The sequence below is a fragment of the Centruroides vittatus genome, unplaced genomic scaffold (genome assembly GCF_030686945.1).
Source record: "Centruroides vittatus isolate TY-2023 unplaced genomic scaffold, ASM3068694v2 contig_1381, whole genome shotgun sequence".
Taxonomy (NCBI): Eukaryota; Metazoa; Arthropoda; class Arachnida; order Scorpiones; family Buthidae; genus Centruroides; species Centruroides vittatus.
In genome coordinates, this window is record NW_027120867.1 from 1830941 (window position 1) to 1851855 (window position 20915).

The 20915-nt window shown below is 32.0% G+C and overlaps 1 protein-coding gene across 1 annotated transcript in view; it reads left to right on the top strand.

The window, feature by feature from the left end:
* rogdi (rogdi atypical leucine zipper) overlaps nucleotides 1–20915 on the top strand; it is a 46371-nt gene that overhangs the window by 21989 nt on the left and 3467 nt on the right. Inside the window, exons 5-8 of the mRNA XM_067289403.1 lie at nucleotides 8117–8200; nucleotides 8446–8556; nucleotides 15691–15789; nucleotides 19285–19413. Of these exons, the coding sequence (XP_067145504.1) occupies nucleotides 8117–8200; nucleotides 8446–8556; nucleotides 15691–15789; nucleotides 19285–19413 (423 nt within the window). The remainder of the gene's footprint in view (nucleotides 1–8116; nucleotides 8201–8445; nucleotides 8557–15690; nucleotides 15790–19284; nucleotides 19414–20915) is intronic.

Consider the following 20915-nt stretch of genomic DNA (forward strand, 5'->3'; position numbering starts at 1 on the left):
CGTATACATGGAAATGCTATTGGACAAAAGATTTCCACCCCCATATAACAGTTCATACCCACAGATTAAGATAATATAATAAATGAAAACAATAACAGTATAAATGACTTATAAAAAATTTGCAAGATATACAATTAGTAAAATTACTAAGAAACTAATGTGATAATACTTGGATGTATTTAATATTCAAATAAAAATCCAACAGGCCGAAAAAAAGTAATTGAGACAATACGTAAAACAGACACAAATTTTCCATTTTGGAAGGTTTTTGTTTTTGTAGCGGATTATGTTTTTGCTTCTTCTGCACGTTGAATAATATTACGATTAATGTATAATGGCACTTTTCCTCGGTTATAGTTTCGTTTCTCGTAAAAGTTTTGTTTCGGACGTGTGTCGGAAACACCGAAATGTGTGCGTACGTGTTTTTAACTCTTCTGGAGTTTGGGGAGAAATGACAGTATTTCATTGTTATGAAGACTTTCTAGACGATGAAAGTGCAATCTGAACAAAGACAAAGATGATAGATTGTTATGTAGAACTTGATCATAATCTAAACCTACAAGTTACAGTATTATGATTTAGAATTTAGCTGCTGTTCTATAGAAAAATTCCATGTTACTTCGGTTATATTATGCGACCGGTTCCGTTTGTTTTAGACGAGTTTTTGGCTTATAATCAGTGTTGCCGTTCCTAGTACATTTGTACTTTTCGGGTACATTTTGTTTTTTCGAGAGCATTGAAAGTACACTTAGATTTTTAGTACATTTTGAGTACATTATAATATTTTAGTACCATTTATGGTACAAAATAATATTTCACGCCTTAAACTAATTTTTTTCGCATTTTCTCGTTAATAAAGTCTCACTGCTCGCTAATTTGATTTACCCAATCACAACATACATATGGTGTATGTCGGTGGATGTCAACAACATACAGATAGTTGCACGTGCAAATGTCTTGACTGAATGGTCCTCTTTCACACGTATGTCAAACGTTTCAGTCATCTGCACATTTTCATGAGGACCTTGACAAAATTTTTCACGCCACGTGGTCCAAACAATTCAACTCTGTCAAACAAAAATAATGGACAAGTAAGGAAAGCAATGATTTTAAACTTTTGTCGTCAATAATATCAAAATATCCTTTAAGTCAGAGTCGAATTATTACAGAAAATAGTTTTGAAATTGTACGAGTATAAATAATATAAATACTTTTATATTATTTTCTACCACTATAATTTAATTCTTAAATTATGAACTTCAATTTTAGTAATCTTGGTAAAAGAAATAACTTTTGTTAATTTGAATCTGTCCACGTATATTTAATTTATAATTTTTTTTTATCTATCACTATTATATTTTTAAAAAATCAACTTCTAATGCTGCAACTAATAATCAACTTTAACAAAAAACCATACAAACTATTTTCATAAAATCTTTTTATGAAATATTTAATTTTAAAGTATTCATATTTAACAAGTATTCGTGAATATGAATTTGAAATAAGCACAAAAATTGAATATGATAGTATATTAATATCAAAAGCAACCAACCATAGAAATAGGTACATTTTGAAGGAAAATAGTACATTTTTTGAAGGAGCTTCAGTACGTTTTGAAATTTCATTGTGGCAACGCTGCTTATAATAGTATTTTACGTTGCAAATTATTCCATTCTGAGATTTATTTCTATTTAGACTGTTTTCTCTTTTGTAGAAAGTATATTTTAGAAGGTCTTACTGTATAATAATTGTAGTACTTGCTAATAGTTGTCATTTTTTTCTTTCCATTCACAAATATCTTTCTGAAAGAACAATACAAGAAAAGTATCAGATTTTGGTATAAAGTAATTTCCATAAACATCAAAATTTATTAAAGAGAGAACTTTTTTTTCCATACATTCAAACTTGTTTTAAAAAATAACCTCAAAAGCATTTTTATTTATTAAAATTGTGTATTTTTATGTATTTTTAAGATATGGTTTTCTTTTCACAGAATTGCTAAAGTTTTGTTTTGTATGACATTACTGTTTACTAGTTTGTCACTCCATCAAACTAGACATGTAAAAAGTTAACGATAAAATTGTTGCATTTTTTATATCCTTAATATTTCAAAAATCAATATAATTTTTACTCAAACTGTTCTCAATAATTATTTTTTTTATCAATGCTGTTTTATATATTACAGAACCTAATTTGAATCTGATTAATGATCTATAAGAATATTTCACAAGCCAATTCACATTATTAATAATTAATAATATTAATTAATGTTCCATCGCTCTGTGCAATGTGTATTGTTATGTGTCAAATAACCTCAATATTTTTGTTAATTGTCATGGATTTTTGGGTATTATTTTATTTTACTGTTACTTTAGAATATTTATAGGAAGTTGGTATGAAATGTAACACGAGGTACGCATTTCCGGTTATTGAATAATGTATAAAAACAGCTTTTTATTTACTAAAATATTCGGCACGAAATCAAAAGCCACGTCAGAAGTATTGTACAATTCCTCTTCGTGTATTTCCGGGTTGCAAAAAACAATATTTCTGTTTTTCTGTGTTGTCCGGATTGTTTAGGTCAAATCTATAGGTGTATGTTAAATATATTTATATAAAAATATGGAATTACTTGATTGTGGAGGTCTTTCGAAACTTTAAACTGCATTCTTTAACAGGTTTATAATATTTTTGCCAACATTTGAAGATGTACCTTTATACAGTTGCATTGGATGAGATATTTAAAGTAGGATTTGATCAATATAATGACTCAAAGAATCTACAAGAGAAAGATGGCCATTTATAGCAGTCTAAAATCTTACAAAAATTAAAATTGTGTTAAGAAATTACATAATTTATATTTCTTCACAAGTAATATTATGTAATATGGAAATGATCCTGATCCATCTTTATTGTTTCTGATGCCAAAATTGCATGCAGATCACTTACAAGTTAGATCATCTGGAAAGAACTCTGCTATGAAGAGATTCCATAAAGATTCAACCAAACAGTATTTTGACGTGCGGAGAGAGATGATGGTTGACCAATTTATGTATTAATTCTTTCTCAATTTTTATGTACCAGCTAAAGCATATTAAATTTGTTCAATTCTACACAAGTTACGTATTATTTTGATTGGCTCAGTGTGAGGATGACTCAAAAATCAGAAAACGTGAGTAAAGTCCCTTCCAGTAGAATGTAGAATGTGCAAAACTCACAAATTTTCCTAACTTTTGATAGTTTTTTGATGATTTCAGAAGCAGGCAGCAGTTGTTACAGCAAATCAGAAGCTGAGGCAAGGTCACACCTGTTTGATTTGCGAGTTTTTTTTTGCTATTTTCCTTGATTTTAATGCATTTGAGGCAACAGTTTTGAACTAATGACAAACATTTGCACATTGTAATACCTGTCAATCTGAGTAGTCCATTATTTTTAAATTCCTTTGCCCAATAAAATTGTTTATATAACAAACAGATTTTCCTAGTCATATTAATTTATTAAAGAATGAAATAGAAAAAGGCTTCATGCTTCAGTGAAAATAGTGTTTTATTATATTTATAGTGCATAATATACTGTAGCTCATTTTAATTTATCCAGAAAAGCATCTTAATGCTATAAACTCGTTTAGTAAATAAATAAAAACACATTTTTTTTTTTTTTTTTTTTTTTTTTCAATTTAAAGTTTATTTATCATATAAGGCTTTCGCCTGTTACAAGGACGTGATTGGCATATACAAGATATATGTCCTCCATCATTAGAAATTTTTCTATATATATAATGAACGTTAGTTGTCTAATATATAGTACATTGATTAGTAATTAACACTGCATTTTTTATTCATACGTTGCTTTGTATAATTATATAATTTAAAGATAGTATTGATGTTTGCTATGTCGAGGAACTTATACATATCCGTTTCATTAGAACAATTGATTAGTCGACCTCTATCTGATTGTTGAGTATTACAATTTTCGCTGCAGTTTTCACAGAGAATATGAAATTTAGATAATGTCTTACTACAGCTTGGGCATTTGGTATGAGAGTAGTCTAAGAATTCATTGTTTAATTTTATCCAGTTTTTATTTAGTCTTAACTGTATAAAAAACTTTTTAACATTAAATGAGAGATTCGTCAACATATAGCTATTGTTTGATGGGTAATTTAAAATTATTTTATACCAACTTGTATTATTTCGTTTCTGTATGTCATCGATATCTTGGACAATAGAGTTTTCCATTACTCTTTGTATTAATAGCTTATTATGCTGTTCACTGATGTATGACTGATCCATAAATAGACTCATAGAAAGACCGTATGTGTTAAATATCTTCGAAAGGTGTACTATCCAATTTCGTTTTAAATCTGTGATCTTTGATTTTTGATATAACACATTCAGTAATTTTGTAGTTAGGTCATCAGTGTTTATAATTTTTTGTAGAAATTTTATGTACCTTATTATTAATATAGTGTTTAGTTTATATCTACTCAGTTCCATCCTTAGAGCACTTCCTGGTATATTATATTCTAATTGGAAAATTTTGCAAATAAAAGTATTTTGTATTTTTTCGAATTCGTTGAATTTATCTGTAGACCAGATAGGAGATGCATAACACATCGAGTTAATGATAATTGAATTAAAGAGTTGAAAATGAGTTTTCAGATTCTTGATTTTAGCTTTGCAGAATAACACTATCAGATTATTTATTAAATTTTTTGCCTTTGATATAGAGCTTTTATATTGTTTGTCAAAGGATAAATTAGGCGTGAATGTTATTCCCAAGAATTTAACTTCATTAACAATTTTCACTTCTACTTTCTTAATATAAAAGCACATATGCTTTTTGGGTAAATTACTGCCATTACGAAAGATCATTATAACTGATTTTTTGGGATTTATTTTAACTTTTAAATTTTCCAAATATTCAGTTATTTGTTGAATTTTCCTGCGAAGTGAAGCAGCCGTTGGAGCTAATAATACAATGTCGTCTGCGTATGAGATTGAGTGGATGATTTGGTTGTCTATTTGGATGCCATCTTCGTTTCTTAGGAAACATTTATTTAAGTCGAATAGATAAAAATTAAAAAGGTACGGTGATAGAGGGTCTCCCTGTAATAAACCTCTATAGGTGATGAATGGTGGCCAGACATTATTATCTTGTTTAATGATCGTCTCGTATCTCCCAAACAACAAACTTATCATTTTAATCAAGTGTTCGTCTGCTTTATGTTTTATCAATTTATTCTCCAGATCATTTATGCTAATCGAATCATATGCTTTTTCTAGATCCAAGAAAAGAGCAAAGACTTTGTCTTTTCTTGATTAGTTGTATTTGAATTGATGCCATTAAAACGAATAGTGCAGTTTGGGTACCTCCTCTGTCCACAAAGGCATATTGCGTAGTGTTCCTATAGTTATTAGTGGTTGTCCAAGTATTAAATTTATCAGCTAAAATTGATGTAAATATTTTCCGAAGGCTCGATAACAATGCAATAGGTCTGTAATTTGAAGGTTCATCTCTTTGGCCTTTTTTATATATCATTGTAAAAATTAATTCGTTCCATTTATCCGGAATTATGCCTTGATTATAGAATTCATTGAATTGTTTGGTCACATAGGTGATGAGCTCTAGTGGAAGTAGTTTAATAAGCGAATTGGGTATCATATCTGGTCCCGGTGTTGATTTGTCTTTTAGTTTTTTAATCCGATTTTGCACTTCCTCCACTTTAATTAATTCTGAATGATTCGTTACTTGTGATAGCTTGTATTCCATTTGAGTTTGATTGTAGTTTAACAAATAATTTTCGGAAAATTCCTGGAAATATTTAATCCACTTGTCGTGTTCTATCCTTGTATATGCTCTATAGTCTGATTTCTTTTTGCGAAATCCGTTAATTGTTGACCAGAAAACTCTGGTATCTCTTGATTCTGTTAATATCTTGCTAATATTTGAAAAATACTTCTTCTTTTTTGCTTTAATTAAATTTATATATATTCTTTTATTTTGTAAGTATTTCGTTAGGGATTCTTTTGTGTTAGTTTTTCTAAAAAGCTTTTAAACTTTTTTGTTTTTTAATTTTTTGGATATAACATGTATTGTCGTACCATTCACATTTATATGTTTGCTTATAGGGACTTAAACATTTCCCAAATCTGTATTCTTCTAATTTTGTTGTAAGTCTCAAATAGTTCGCAATTGGCTGATTATCCTCCTCTAAAGTTAACATCTCTTCTTTTATATTTTGGAACTCATTTAACAATTTCTGTTTATTGTAAGACGGTTTAAGGTCGATACTCAATGTATGTTCTTTTTCAATTCTTTTTTCTCTTCTAAAATCTTTGTAGTATTTCAACACTAGTTGAATCGGAAAGTGATCCGATAAATCGTTTTCCAGGACTGACAGAGACTCACAGTAGTCTAACATACATTCTGAGCAAATAACGTAGTCGACTGTCGATTTACCATTTGGGGAGACAAAAGTAAATTCCGCCGGAATATCTCCCTTTAATCTGCCGTTCAAGATTATTAATTGACTATCTTGAACAAAATCTAGAAGCACTTTACCATCCATATTTAGCAATTTTCCTTAATGTTTGCATCAGAAAACTATGATCTGTGAGGACTAAACTTATTGATGTAACAATTTAATTTTGACATAGAATAAATTGAAAAAAATCTGTTAATTATAAAGTGTGAAGACCTTTCACTCTCATTATACAAAGTGTTTATATTTAACTGTTTCATTGTTTGAAATTATAGCGGAATCATGTTTTTACATTTAGTTTCTGGTTATTTGTAGTTAAATGAGCCACCATGAGCCATTCATCATTCCCATATCATCTTTTTTTAATGTAGGGTACACACTTTCTTAGCAATTCTATACTGATTGCATCTATTTGATCAGAATGGCATGACTAATATTTCTGTTGATTGTGTTTTTCCACTATTAATTGATAAATTAATTGATTATATGTATAGTAATAAATTTTTAGAAATAAGTTTCAATCTCATTCATAGCTAATCATTACATCTGGCCAATTCGTTTTTGACACCGTCGACCTATTTTTAAAAGAAATTTTCTTGTTTTTAAACAAGTAGATTGTCATTACATAACTTTATTATTAAATAATTATATGCAATCATTTCTTTCAGCATTATTAATTTTTTAATGTTAATTTAATAATTTTAAATTTAAAAAGCAATGGTGTTTTTCCAATGGAATGATTATTTACTGATTCCTCTGATTATTTGAGAATTAATTGACAAATGATGATTAAACACTGGTAGAATCAATTAGTGTGATTAACAATTAACAAACAATTAATTGATATATCTTATGCATTGCATTTTTAACCCATCAATTCACATACTGATGATAGAGAATTGTTACCAGTTATAAAATAAATTGGAAAGTTGGGAATTTATCACAATTTATATATTTACATGAAGTCATGAGTAAAATGAATATTACATGGGTTCTGTATAGGTCTTGCCTAAATGGAAAATAGTCCCAAGGATTAATTAACTTATTTTAGAATTATTTGTATGGTCATTACTATTTGAATAAGTTAATTAATCCTTGGGACTATACAATTCATGTAAATGTGTCATATAAGAAACCAAGCCCAAATTATATTACTGATTAAATAACAAGCCAGATTTATTAACAGTTAAATTTTGGCAAGTGTCCAAATTGTTATATCTTCTAAATTTATTGGTCTGGAAGCAAAGATCAGATGGAGGTCCAGGTAACACAATTAATTGGCAGCACAACTGCATGGTTGTGTTAGCAGGAGTTGCAGGTTATAGTCCTGTTCTTGATCAATCTTTTCTTCCAGAATATCCTAATTTAATACTATATAAATTGCACCATATTCTAGGTAAATTTAATACAAGATGGTAAGTTGATAACATGCCTTTAGTCCAAATTATGTAGTGTTTGTATATTTAATTAGCTGCAATTATTATTGTCCAGTTTCTTTTTTATTTACCAAGAAAAAAGTTTTCAACACCAATTTCAATAATAAGTAGCTTTTATTGAAAAGAATAAAAAATTTTTCAATATTATTTTTAAATTTGTATGCTTTTCTAAAGGTCATTTTCAATCTTTGCATAGGATATAAAACTCAAAATATACAAGCATTCTAATCCGTCTCATCGGACCATCGTGCAAAACGACTGTCAGTGGAAACTTCAACAGGTGAGCATCTCCCAGAATATTCTCTCAAACTTCAATACCTATATGTTAAACAGTATTAATTGTTTTATGTCTAATCTATGATTATATATTTTTTTCCTATTCATATTTATATATAATGTGATTTTGCTTATGATGAAATATCGTTTTAATTCATAAATTGGCAAAGTGGATAACAAATTGTCTAATTTGTGTTTGCGAGTATTAATTTTTGCATTAAAAGTATTTATTTGAAAACTTGTTTATAGATTCAAGATGCCGGAAATCACCTAATGGCAGCACTCCACCTTTTCTCTTCTTATCCGTGCATAGCCGAGAATGGAAAATTTAATTTCAAATCGGCAGAAGAAGTTATACAGGTACAGATAGTATTGGCAACCGTAATAGTTTTAAACTATATGATTTTTTGCAGAATATTAACATTGTCTGATCAAATTATTTGTTCTAATGTTGTAGAAGTCCATAGTAAGTTCATATTTATTATTGACAGATATAGTAAAACCTGTTTAAAACAGAATGAAAATTATACTGGCCACAACATTCCATTTAAACATATTTCCATTTTACAGAGGGTTAAGTTTGGAGGCAGATGGTGCCATTGGGAAATTTCCAGAGGCACCGGTACTGCTGGTCCTAATATATTTATAGGTGTTGGCACCAGTCCATATATTTTCTGTGTGCTTGAACAAGTCCCATTTGCCCATGATTATGTTTTTTATTAATTAACTGGTCTAGAGAGTTGGTGAGAAACAGTGGTTTGGTATTTCCAGTTATTTTCTAGACAATGAAGTAACTCTTGCCACTGAGAAATCAATTTAGATTCAAACTGGTAAATTATTCTGTCCAAGATTTATTTTCCATTTAGGCAAGTTTCATTTTGTAGAGTTTGTTTTATATAGAACTAGTAGCCTGGGACGTCCCCTAGTGGGCATTCTAGCAGCAGCAGCAGTGTCATTTCGTGGTATAAATAATAAATTTCTATTACAAATGAAAATAATAATATACTGAATTTCTCATGGCAACCCTATTAAAATGCGGCCAAAAACGCATTAATTGTTATTTTAAATAATAGCTAGGGGCACCCCCCCTAGTGACTATTTTAGGCATATCGTGACAGAGACTGCCCAGTTTTTCAGTTTTATATAATAGATAAGGTAATCATCTACATAATGATTAATAAAATTTTTATTATTTGATGAATATTTATCATAGCTAATTCTGCTAATTTAAGACCTATGCAAGAACTCATCTCTGTCTGTAATATTCATTTTTGTATTCAAAGTAATTATTATAAATACATCAAATTTACTATGAATAGTTATAAGACCTAGACTATTTAACATATTCTCTATCATGTGTAATCGACAGGTACATACTTTTTACATCAAATGACGCCATTTTATAATTAGGTAATATAACTAAACTGTTATATTATCTAAGAACTTATCTCTGTTATTAACACTGAAACAAGAATTTGCTAACATCTGTAAGTCTTTTTAGGTATTGTTCAAGGTCATACATAGTATTTGATATCTATCAATGTCCAATGGGTTGTTTATGAGTTTCAACTCTTACAGAAAATTTAAGAATTCTACATTTCTTATTTTTTAATATATATTCAATATCCTCTTGTTAATATCACAATTTTAGATCACTCAAAGTGTTCTTTGTTGTATCATTATTTAAATAAATTGAAAAAGGAAATTATGATGATATTTTCTCGTTAGATTTTAACAGCAACTCGTGATCAAAGTTCAAGTTCAAAAGTTAATAGTTATTTGAAAGGTCTTTACTCATCAATCGCACACCGCGCTAAATAAACAGTAACTTCTCACCAAAAACCAACAACGGTGCGTTATCAGATATAATTACAATTTTTCACAAACGTTTTCGAACATAAAAGTTCTTCATCAGGTGAAAAAAACGGACAACTTATAAAAAACGTTCGATGGAACAGATTTTCGAAAGAGCCGTGCGCAAGATTCGAAATGCTACTCGTGCGGATGTCGTCACCGCTGCGCATGGGCGGAAGTGGAAACTTTCCTGTAATGTCATCCGTCATATATGAGCATTTGCCATGCGACGGATAACGATAACTCCTCTTTGCCGTTGATACATTTTTTATCTCGGGCGGTTTTATGTATGTGTACTGCCTCCATCCATCTCAAACGGTGTATAAGGAGTGTGGTGTGGATAATCCTGGCCTCGTCAAACCTTGGCTGTATATCCGGATCTGTGGCGTAACGTGCCAAAGCGGTTGTACATCTTTGGTGACGGATGTCTGCTTTATGCTCTTTAATTCTCGCTCCTAGCGATCTTTTAGTGGAGCCGATGTACCATAAGTCTTCGTCACACCTGTGGTCTTTCAGCGGGATGGCATACACTCCCGGTAGCTTGTCTTGATTGGGGGGGATCTTTGGCATTCCGTAGCATCTGATATATATTCGGGCATCTTTTATAGGTGATGCTGACTTGTTTCTTCTTGGCAACTTCCAAATATAGCTTTCTTAAATATGGATTGTAGGTGAGCGGAATGCTGTCTTTATGCTCTGTTGTTACTTGCTCATGCTGCGTTGACAGTTGGTAATTCCCCCATTTTTTGGTTAATTTACTTATAAGGTTGCAGTACCCATGGCTTTGAGCAATACTGCGTAACGTGTTAATCTCTTTCTGCAGAGCGTGTCTTGTTGAGGAATGGGTGTACGCCCGTTTGACTAAGGTGTTGAATGCTGCTAGTTTGTACGGTATGGGGTCACAGGAGCCTATGGGGATGTACAATTGGTCTGCAAGCGGTTTCCTGTACACTTCTGTGAGGATGGAGGTTCCTTTAACCATGATACTAACATCAAGAAAATGAACATGCGTGTCATTCGCCTGTTCCAGGCCCAGAGTTACGCCGTAGCTGTTGTTATTAAATGAGTCGACGAATGCCGCTATGTCCGGCTTGCTCTTCCACAAGATGAGTATGTCATCCACGTATCTCTTATACAGCTGTATGTTGTGGAGGTGGTTAGGAAGGATTTTCTCTTCAAGTTGCCGTATTACCAGCTCGCACAAATCTCCTGCTACCGGGCTCCCCATTGGTACACCCCTTCCTTGTTTGTAGACCGTACCTCTAAATTGAAAGAATGAGTTGTAGCACAGCAGGTGGGCCATCTCTAATATTTGCTGGTGGAGGTTAGCATCAGCGACTATTCTAAATAGTAGGTCTCGGATGGCACAAAATGCCGGTGGTAGAAGGATCGACGGATATAATGACTTAAAGTCGAGCACCGTAATAAATTGCGGGGGGGTGTCAATCTGCTTGAGGAGCTCTATGAGGCATTGACTATTGGTTACGGTGAACTGGTAGTCTTCTAAGTGTGGAGCGATCAGACGGTGCATGAATTCCTCTAATTTACGTGTTGGTGCTCTCACTTTATCAACTACCGGGCGAATCTGTTGGTCTTGTTTATGTGTTTTGGCGAAACCGAATAGCCTGGGTGTGTCAGGCGAGTCCATTACAATGTTCTTAATTGCCAACCTCTTAGCCAATTTAGTGTTGGAGAACCTCTTCAGCCTTGCATGTAGCTTTTCTACTGTGTTAGTATCTACCTTTTCACACTGGGTAAGATTGATGTACTCCATTAATAACTGGTTATAAGTATGCTGTTTCATCAGTACCATAGTTTTCACCTTGTCGGCCCTGACAAGGTGATCACATGGTACTGATGAAACAGCATACTTATAACCAGTTATTAATGGAGTACATCAATCTTACCCAGTGTGAAAAGGTAGATACTAACACAGTAGAAAAGCTACATGCAAGGCTGAAGAGGTTCTCCAACACTAAATTGGCTAAGAGGTTGGCAATTAAGAACATTGTAATGGACTCGCCTGACACACCCAGGCTATTCGGTTTCGCCAAAACACATAAACAAGACCAACAGATTCGCCCGGTAGTTGATAAAGTGAGAGCACCAACACGTAAATTAGAGGAATTCATGCACCGTCTGATCGCTCCACACTTAGAAGACTACCAGTTCACCGTAACCAATAGTCAATGCCTCATAGAGCTCCTCAAGCAGATTGACACCCCCCCGCAATTTATTACGGTGCTCGACTTTAAGTCATTATATCCGTCGATCCTTCTACCACCGGCATTTTGTGCCATCCGAGACCTACTATTTAGAATAGTCGCTGATGCTAACCTCCACCAGCAAATATTAGAGATGGCCCACCTGCTGTGCTACAACTCATTCTTTCAATTTAGAGGTACGGTCTACAAACAAGGAAGGGGTGTACCAATGGGGAGCCCGGTAGCAGGAGATTTGTGCGAGCTGGTAATACGGCAACTTGAAGAGAAAATCCTTCCTAACCACCTCCACAACATACAGCTGTATAAGAGATACGTGGATGACATACTCATCTTGTGGAAGAGCAAGCCGGACATAGCGGCATTCGTCGACTCATTTAATAACAACAGCTACGGCGTAACTCTGGGCCTGGAACAGGCGAATGACACGCATGTTCATTTTCTTGATGTTAGTATCATGGTTAAAGGAACCTCCATCCTCACAGAAGTGTACAGGAAACCGCTTGCAGACCAATTGTACATCCCCATAGGCTCCTGTGACCCCATACCGTACAAACTAGCAGCATTCAACACCTTAGTCAAACGGGCGTACACCCATTCCTCAACAAGACACGCTCTGCAGAAAGAGATTAACACGTTACGCAGTATTGCTCAAAGCCATGGGTACTGCAACCTTATAAGTAAATTAACCAAAAAATGGGGGAATTACCAACTGTCAACGCAGCATGAGCAAGTAACAACAGAGCATAAAGACAGCATTCCGCTCACCTACAATCCATATTTAAGAAAGCTATATTTGGAAGTTGCCAAGAAGAAACAAGTCAGCATCACCTATAAAAGATGCCCGAATATATATCAGATGCTACGGAATGCCAAAGATCCCCCCCAATCAAGACAAGCTACCGGGAGTGTATGCCATCCCGCTGAAAGACCACAGGTGTGACGAAGACTTATGGTACATCGGCTCCACTAAAAGATCGCTAGGAGCGAGAATTAAAGAGCATAAAGCAGACATCCGTCACCAAAGATGTACAACCGCTTTGGCACGTTACGCCACAGATCCGGATATACAGCCAAGGTTTGACGAGGCCAGGATTATCCACACCACACTCCTTATACACCGTTTGAGATGGATGGAGGCAGTACACATACATAAAACCGCCCGAGATAAAAAATGTATCAACGGCAAAGAGGAGTTATCGTTATCCGTCGCATGGCAAATGCTCATATATGACGGATGACATTACAGGAAAGTTTCCACTTCCGCCCATGCGCAGCGGTGACGACATCCGCACGAGTAGCATTTCGAATCTTGCGCACGGCTCTTTCGAAAATCTGTTCCATCGAACGTTTTTTATAAGTTGTCCGTTTTTTTCACCTGATGAAGAACTTTTATGTTCGAAAACGTTTGTGAAAAATTGTAATTATATCTGATAACGCACCGTTGTTGGTTTTTGGTGAGAAGTTACTGTTTATTTGAAAGGTCTGAGTCCTGTGTATTACATAACCAATTTTTTCTTTTAGGAGTTATAATTCTTTGTATAGCTCATCTATTTTATTTTTATATGGTTGAAGAGGGTCTTTAGGACTGAAATGTATACCAGAAATAAAGTTGCTGTTTAACTATAGAAATATCATTTTAATGTCCACAGTAACAGTGTGATAAGTCTCTTATATCTCTGCTACATAGTTATCATGAGATACCTTTAGTGAAAAAATACTGTTTTTATCATTTTGTAAAACTGGATGTAATTAATCTTTTTTAATAATTTTTCAAGCAGGCAACTTAAAAAATTTGCCTGCTTGAAGAGTTTGCTAACTTGATCTTTCTTGAACTGTTCTCTTCTTATATAAGTCCACTGATCCATATTTCAAGATATACAAAAAAACTGCACTACATCCAAAGTGTTTGACATTGGATTTTCCTTGTCAAACCTAACCTAACCTAAGGAACCATTAGAGAAATGACATTACATTTACAGAAAATTAATTAATTAATTAACCTAACCCACAATTAATCAAATTTAGAGGATTTCTGTCCCACAAAATCTGCTCGGCAGGTCAAATGTCAACACAATCATGACCATCCAAAGCCTCTGGATATATATCCTTATGCTGTACACAAGAGGTCAATGTTAATACACTTTAGATTCAACATTACAAACTTTTATTCAAGGTATTGTTATTCAGAATGTTTTTGTTTCTAATTCTTCCAAAGACATATATATATGAAGAGGTTAATTCAAGAGGGATATATTAATGTGCTAAACTCTAAAGAAAATTTAATTTTTAGGTGTGTAGAATATATATTTATGTATCTCTTCATCCTATACTAAAATTAATCAGAACTATGTTATGTAGAGGAATCAGTTATCAGATGAATATCAGCCAAAGTGCATTTCAATCAGACTTATCAGAAGGCAAAGTGGCATGTTTTTATTTACATTAGTGTCAACTTATTTGAAAGAACTATGTTTTCACACAAATAAAAATTTTGTAAACATTAATTGAAATCTTACAACATTTATATTTGTTGTTACTGGATGAAAACTTGGTTTGAAGAGGTTAAGTGTAAACGTAAGAGTATGAGGAAAATAGCGAGATTGAGGCCCAAGTTTTCAATGAGAAAATGTGTATGTCGGATGTTCGGCGCCGCTTTTCTGTAAGCCTAGAAGTTTGACAACGGTGTTTGGAATGTCGAGCACGATTCCACTGACTTTCCAAACGCCATCGTCAAACTTCTAGGCTCACAGGAAAGCGGCGCTGAATGTCCGACATACACTTTTTTGCGTTTAAAACTTTGGCCTCAACCTCGCTAATAATAGCATATATTAGATCTACAGGGTGTCCCATAAGTCAAACACCATAGGTAAAATAGTTTTACAGGTAATATCTTTGTATGCAACAAGACTGTAATCACTTCAGATTTAGAAGGGTGATCCATATACTTTGCAAGATGTCATTAGTCAGAATGAAAGAAGATATGGGCTTAATGTGTGCCCAGATGGGCCCTGAGTATATGATAGTGCTTCTCTAAGATCAGTAAAAACAGCATATGGATTTATGAGAACTCATAACATGTGTTAATTACATCTTTTGGTTGACCCGAACACTTGAAGAGGACAGCAGACAAAAAGTTTGTGATCAGTCATCCAATAGCAGGGTGCAAAATTAGTGCTCAGTATGGATGTTGCAGTTGAACTCCTCTTCTACCACACGTTACTGCAATAGCAATAATCTGCCTGTGGTGCATGGCTTAACAGACATTTTGTAGATGAAGGTGATAATCATTTGACATTGGCATCATTACCTATTAGACAGCAATTCTATTACTGACTGCTATAAAGATCAGTCAGATGATGATTTTAGGTATCTTGATTGATGTTCGAATTATCTTCATAAAGTTTTTTAATTTCAGATGGTAAATAGCTTGATGGGATGTTTACAGCGTGGTAGAACAAGCTTAATTGTACCTAAAAAAAGGACCATGGATGATTTACAGAACAGTAGGAATATGGTTCGTTTTAAAAAATTTTTTAGTATATTTTAATTTATGCTTATAAATTAGTGTCATTTATGACAATAATAAGTAACAAAAAGTATTTTAATAAGTTTCAAGAATTGAATAATAGGAGAGGTTTGATATGATGTTTACTTGTATCAACTGATTTGATCTAGACAATTAGATAAATTTTATTTGTTGTAGAGAATGTATCTCAATAGATGATCATCATGTTATTTTATAGAAATGACATTACATTTACAGAAAATTAATTAAGTTATAAAATCTGTAAAATGTGTTATGTTTACAGACAAAATACACTAATTCAAAAAGAAAAATCAAACATTTTCCTCATTTGACAAAAGTAGTTTAAATTGAATTTATTTTTTTCCTTAATTACTGTGTTAATAGTAAGATCAAAATTGTATTACTCAACATAATTTCTTTAGGACATGCAAATCATCATTCTATTGTTTTTAACGGCATTTTAAATTATTTCTTTGTGTATTGTTTGAAATGCTTTATATTATAAATTTCAGTCATATAACCAAAAATTTATAACATCTTTCTGACTGTAATTATTTATATTTTTTTTATTTAAAATATAAAATTAATTAAGAATATTGTAAAATAAGGTCTTATTATACTGTAGATCAGTAGTTTTTCAGTTAGTGTGTTGCAAGATAAACTTTGTCATTTTAATTTTTTACTTCAATAAAATGTACAGTAGACCCCCGAACCGTATGAATTCCGTGTTGTACGAGTCACTTAGATTTTACAAATACATGAGCTGTTCACAGCCCGGCACTTGTGCAGTCTAGGGGTACATCTGTTTGAAAGGTTTTCTTCCATAAAATTAATCGATTCTAGACTAATTTGACTCAAACTTTTCCAAAACACACGTAATTTTTTGAGAATAACCCATATAAACTATGCTATAAACAAAAAATTGGAGGAATATTTACCGAGTGCGCACCGTTTGAAGACGCCGTTGCTTAAGCTTGTTTTTGCCGCGGAGCGGCTCGTCGAATGGCAGACACGTTTCCCGATAAGTTATTCTTTCTGCGAAAAATTCGCTGAACTTTGAACTTCACTGAATTATTAATAGAAATATAGTTTTTATGGCCATTGAATAAAAAATGTTTTTTAGTAGGTCCACTGCTCATTTAAACTCAATGATTTGTGCAATGTCTACTATTGGTCCAGATTCGACCAATCCTGTCGACAATCTGTCTCATTCTTTTACCGTGTTATACGAGCTTCTTTTAGCGTGCTATATGAACACGATCACAATTTTTCCGCCGTGTTAAACGAATCCGTCTTATATGGGGATCTACTGTACTTCTATGCATTATCAACAGTGTTCAGAAATTTGTATTGGCCAACTATCATAGAAAAGATTGTATTATATATATATAAATAACACAAACACAATTTCAGTAGCCACATACGATTTCAACATAAAACAGCATTTGTGCAATAAAATTTGAGAATTCCTGTCAAGACTTTTCTGTAACTTTCTTCTGATTGTCACTTGTTTTAAACTTAATTATTTCCACATATACTCAGAATTTCTAATTGTTCTTATTCTCTAATAGAGAGAGAGATTTAAAAAAACGGATGTTTGCTAAGTAATTACAAAATGATCTGGTCATATTTTTTGTTTTCTACTTTGACCTTGTTCATAAGTAGGACTTATTATACTGGTGTGGTTTCTGATTAGGAAATGGAGGAAGTCTTAGTCAAAAGGTCAAACAAAATATCTTTATTTTCACCTGTACACTCTTTTTGCTTGTTTTGGATCTGTAGACCCCTCTTCAGCAGGTTTATGACATTCTATAACAATTGTATAAAAAGTTTTAAACAATGATATTACACCCAACAATATGTGAGATAAAATAAAAAATTACTTACATTTTCTTTACTGTCTACTATTAATACACCATTAATACAACATAAAGCATCCAAAAAACAGTGTGTAATGTAATTATTGTAACATTTTCTAATCCATGCCTGTATAAAAGGATAAAACTACTAAAAAAAAAGTTTTGTACAAAATATCAAAAATTCTTTACTCACTGATCTGGTTTGACTGTTTTTTTCTGTTCTATGTCTCATCATATTCTTATTTTCTTTTTTGCTGTTACTTCTGTTTTAAAACTTTTCGATCCATAACATCCTCTATAAATGAAATTAACGCTATCTCCAACCTATTAACCGGAGTAAAATTTATTCTAAAATTCGCTAACGTTTTCGTCGCTCCCTTCTGGGCTCAGAAGGGGCGACGAAAACGTTAGCGAATTTTAGAATAAATTTTACTCCGGTTAATAGGTTGGAGATAGCGTTGATTTATCATCCCGGGGTATCAGAAGGTTTAGAAAGTATAATAAATGAAATTGTTCCATGATTGGTTAATTTCTCTTCCTAAATTATCTGTAATTCTATTACCTTGTTTTTTCATATATAAATATGGTCAAATAATTGTCTTTTAAATCTATTTATTTCTTTTTTTTTTAACATAGACTGTAAAAACAAAAAAGTAAAATGTTAATTAATGACATACAGGTAAAAAGAATTAATGATCTTGTCATTTCTATTGTAAATATGAAGTGGATTTAAGGATGAACTACTACTGAATTAATCAATGTGCCTTTAATCCTAACATTTTCAATCCAGTGAGCCATCTTTGGGTGAGAACAGTCAAAAGTTGAATCCTACTTTTGACTGTGGGTAATTTAATGTTTAACAGTAGATTTACTGTGGCAATCGTCAACGATGAGCAGGGATTTTTCCCTTTTGTTTAAGTTAAAATATGATAAGTAAATGCTTGTTTTCATTGTGATTTCAACACTATCAAAAGCAATGGAAAAACCTTGGAGATTACAAGAGATTTGCAGGTTTCATATTTCAAGCTGAAAGAAATAATTGCACTGACAGGAATTTTTTCTTTTTTTCAATAACTGCAGATTAATGTTAATAATATCCTGAGCAAGATGCTTTGATTTTGATTGAAAATAGCTTATAATTGATTTGTCAGTTGGCTCTAACATTTAATAATAAAGTGGTCCATAGTATTAAATACAAACTGATCACTTGAAAAATCATGCTATAACCTTTACATAATTTTTCAAGTCTGTTACAAGTCCAAAAAAATTGAAAATCATTCTTGTAAATAAGACTAATACTTCAAGTAATCAATCAACTAATATATTAAATTAATTGATATATAATATTAAAATATAATACAAAAACTTGTAAAATGTATACACAAATTTAACATATGGGTTAATGACTGAAATTTATAAAGATTTTGGAATTTGTTTTATGGCTGGTTAAGAATATCTTGAGCAACAACTAATTCTCTATTTTAAACAAACCAAATTGAGTATTATGTACAGTACAATAAGGCTATTTCTTAAGCAAATTTATTCCATATCTATTTTTCATTCTTACATAAATATGATAGAAACTTCATATTTTTATAATGCAACTCATTAATTCATTTTGCAGAAATCGCTTCAACCACCTCTTCCACTTGATCTGGCCGTCAGTTTTTATATTCAGTCTCACAAGTTGGTGATTGCCGTCTATCACATACAAAAAGATTCGCAAGGACAAACAAAATTTGATGTTTTGCAGGTATTTAACATTTGTTATATTTCATATCTGTTTTATAACAGTGATAACTATTTCTCAGAAATATATTTACCATATATACTGTCTATTGATACATATAATTCTATTTACTCAGTAGTTTCATTTTATCACTTTACACAGCAGTTTGGTTTTGGCAAAACAAAATCAACACAGATGTGAAACAGAGAATTACATGTTGGTTTTACAAAATATTTTCTCCTTAAATGTAAAGTAAGTTAATTTCAATTCTACAGACTACAGAAACCTTTTCTCTGCAATTTAATCAAAGATTTTTAATCATCTTTGTGACCTAGTTACATGTACAGTGATTTTGCTTGGGGTAATCTACAATGACACTTCAACGGTGTCACCTAGGGCAGGTATTTCAGTGCTAAATAATGCCATAATATTTCTTACATGTATTACTAAAAGTACAAAACTGCTTCAAGGAAAAAAATTTTTAAGTTTGAAGTGCAACTACTAGAAACAGTGACCTAGTAGATCCTAGGATTAGAGTTTCCACCAGTGGCCAAATGGATGAAGCCACTGAACACTGGTAGTTGGTCATGGGTTTGTGCTTTACCAACAGGCAGGCCAAGTGGGTTTTTTTCATGTTAGTAACACCTAAATAAGGGCCAGTACTCATAAAAAACCTCCTGGGAGTGATTTCCCTTTCAGCATATCACCCATTTGTCCCATTGCCATAACTGAATAAATTGAACCACTATCTGAGTCACCTAATTTTTGTCTTATAGAAGTTGAGCATTATTGGACAGTATTATTCAAGTCTTATACATATTCTAGAACATGCCTGAAATTGTTAAAATTTGCTAATGAAATATGGAAATCTTGTACTTTCAAGCAGAACTGCTTGTCTAATCTAAAAATCTATATTAAACAAGCTTTCAGAATTATTCTTTTGAACTTCTTGTAAATATGTATAGAATTAATTTAAATTATCACTTTTCCTTTCTTCTAAGATACATCTCTATTTTGGATAAGAAAATGTATCATATATAGTAAATATGCACCAAAGATGTCATTGGCTATATTGTTCAATAGTAGCATCAATTCAAATGATCTTTAAAATATCATTAAAAAGAAATATGATACATACAGAAGAGCTACCACACATTAATTATGCTGTTTTTCAGACCTGTTATTACTTAATAAAAAATAAAACTTAAAATTTTTTCTTCTTCCATAAATTGGTTTAAGGTTAAAATGCATTATGGTTTTGAAATCTGAAGAAATATGGCAATTTTTATTAAAAGTATTATATTTATAGTTGTAACTAGAAATTTAGACTAATGTATAACTGTAAATTAAAATTTGAATTTTAAAGGTCTTTATGTTTCTTGCTTTTTTACCCTTTCCAAAATTAGATTTAATTACCAACCTCTTTCTTACTTTGTATCGATATAAAATAAAATGTGATTAAACATAAATAAAAACACAAAGATACATCAATTTACCCATAAACCTCCCAAATAAATATTCTTGAG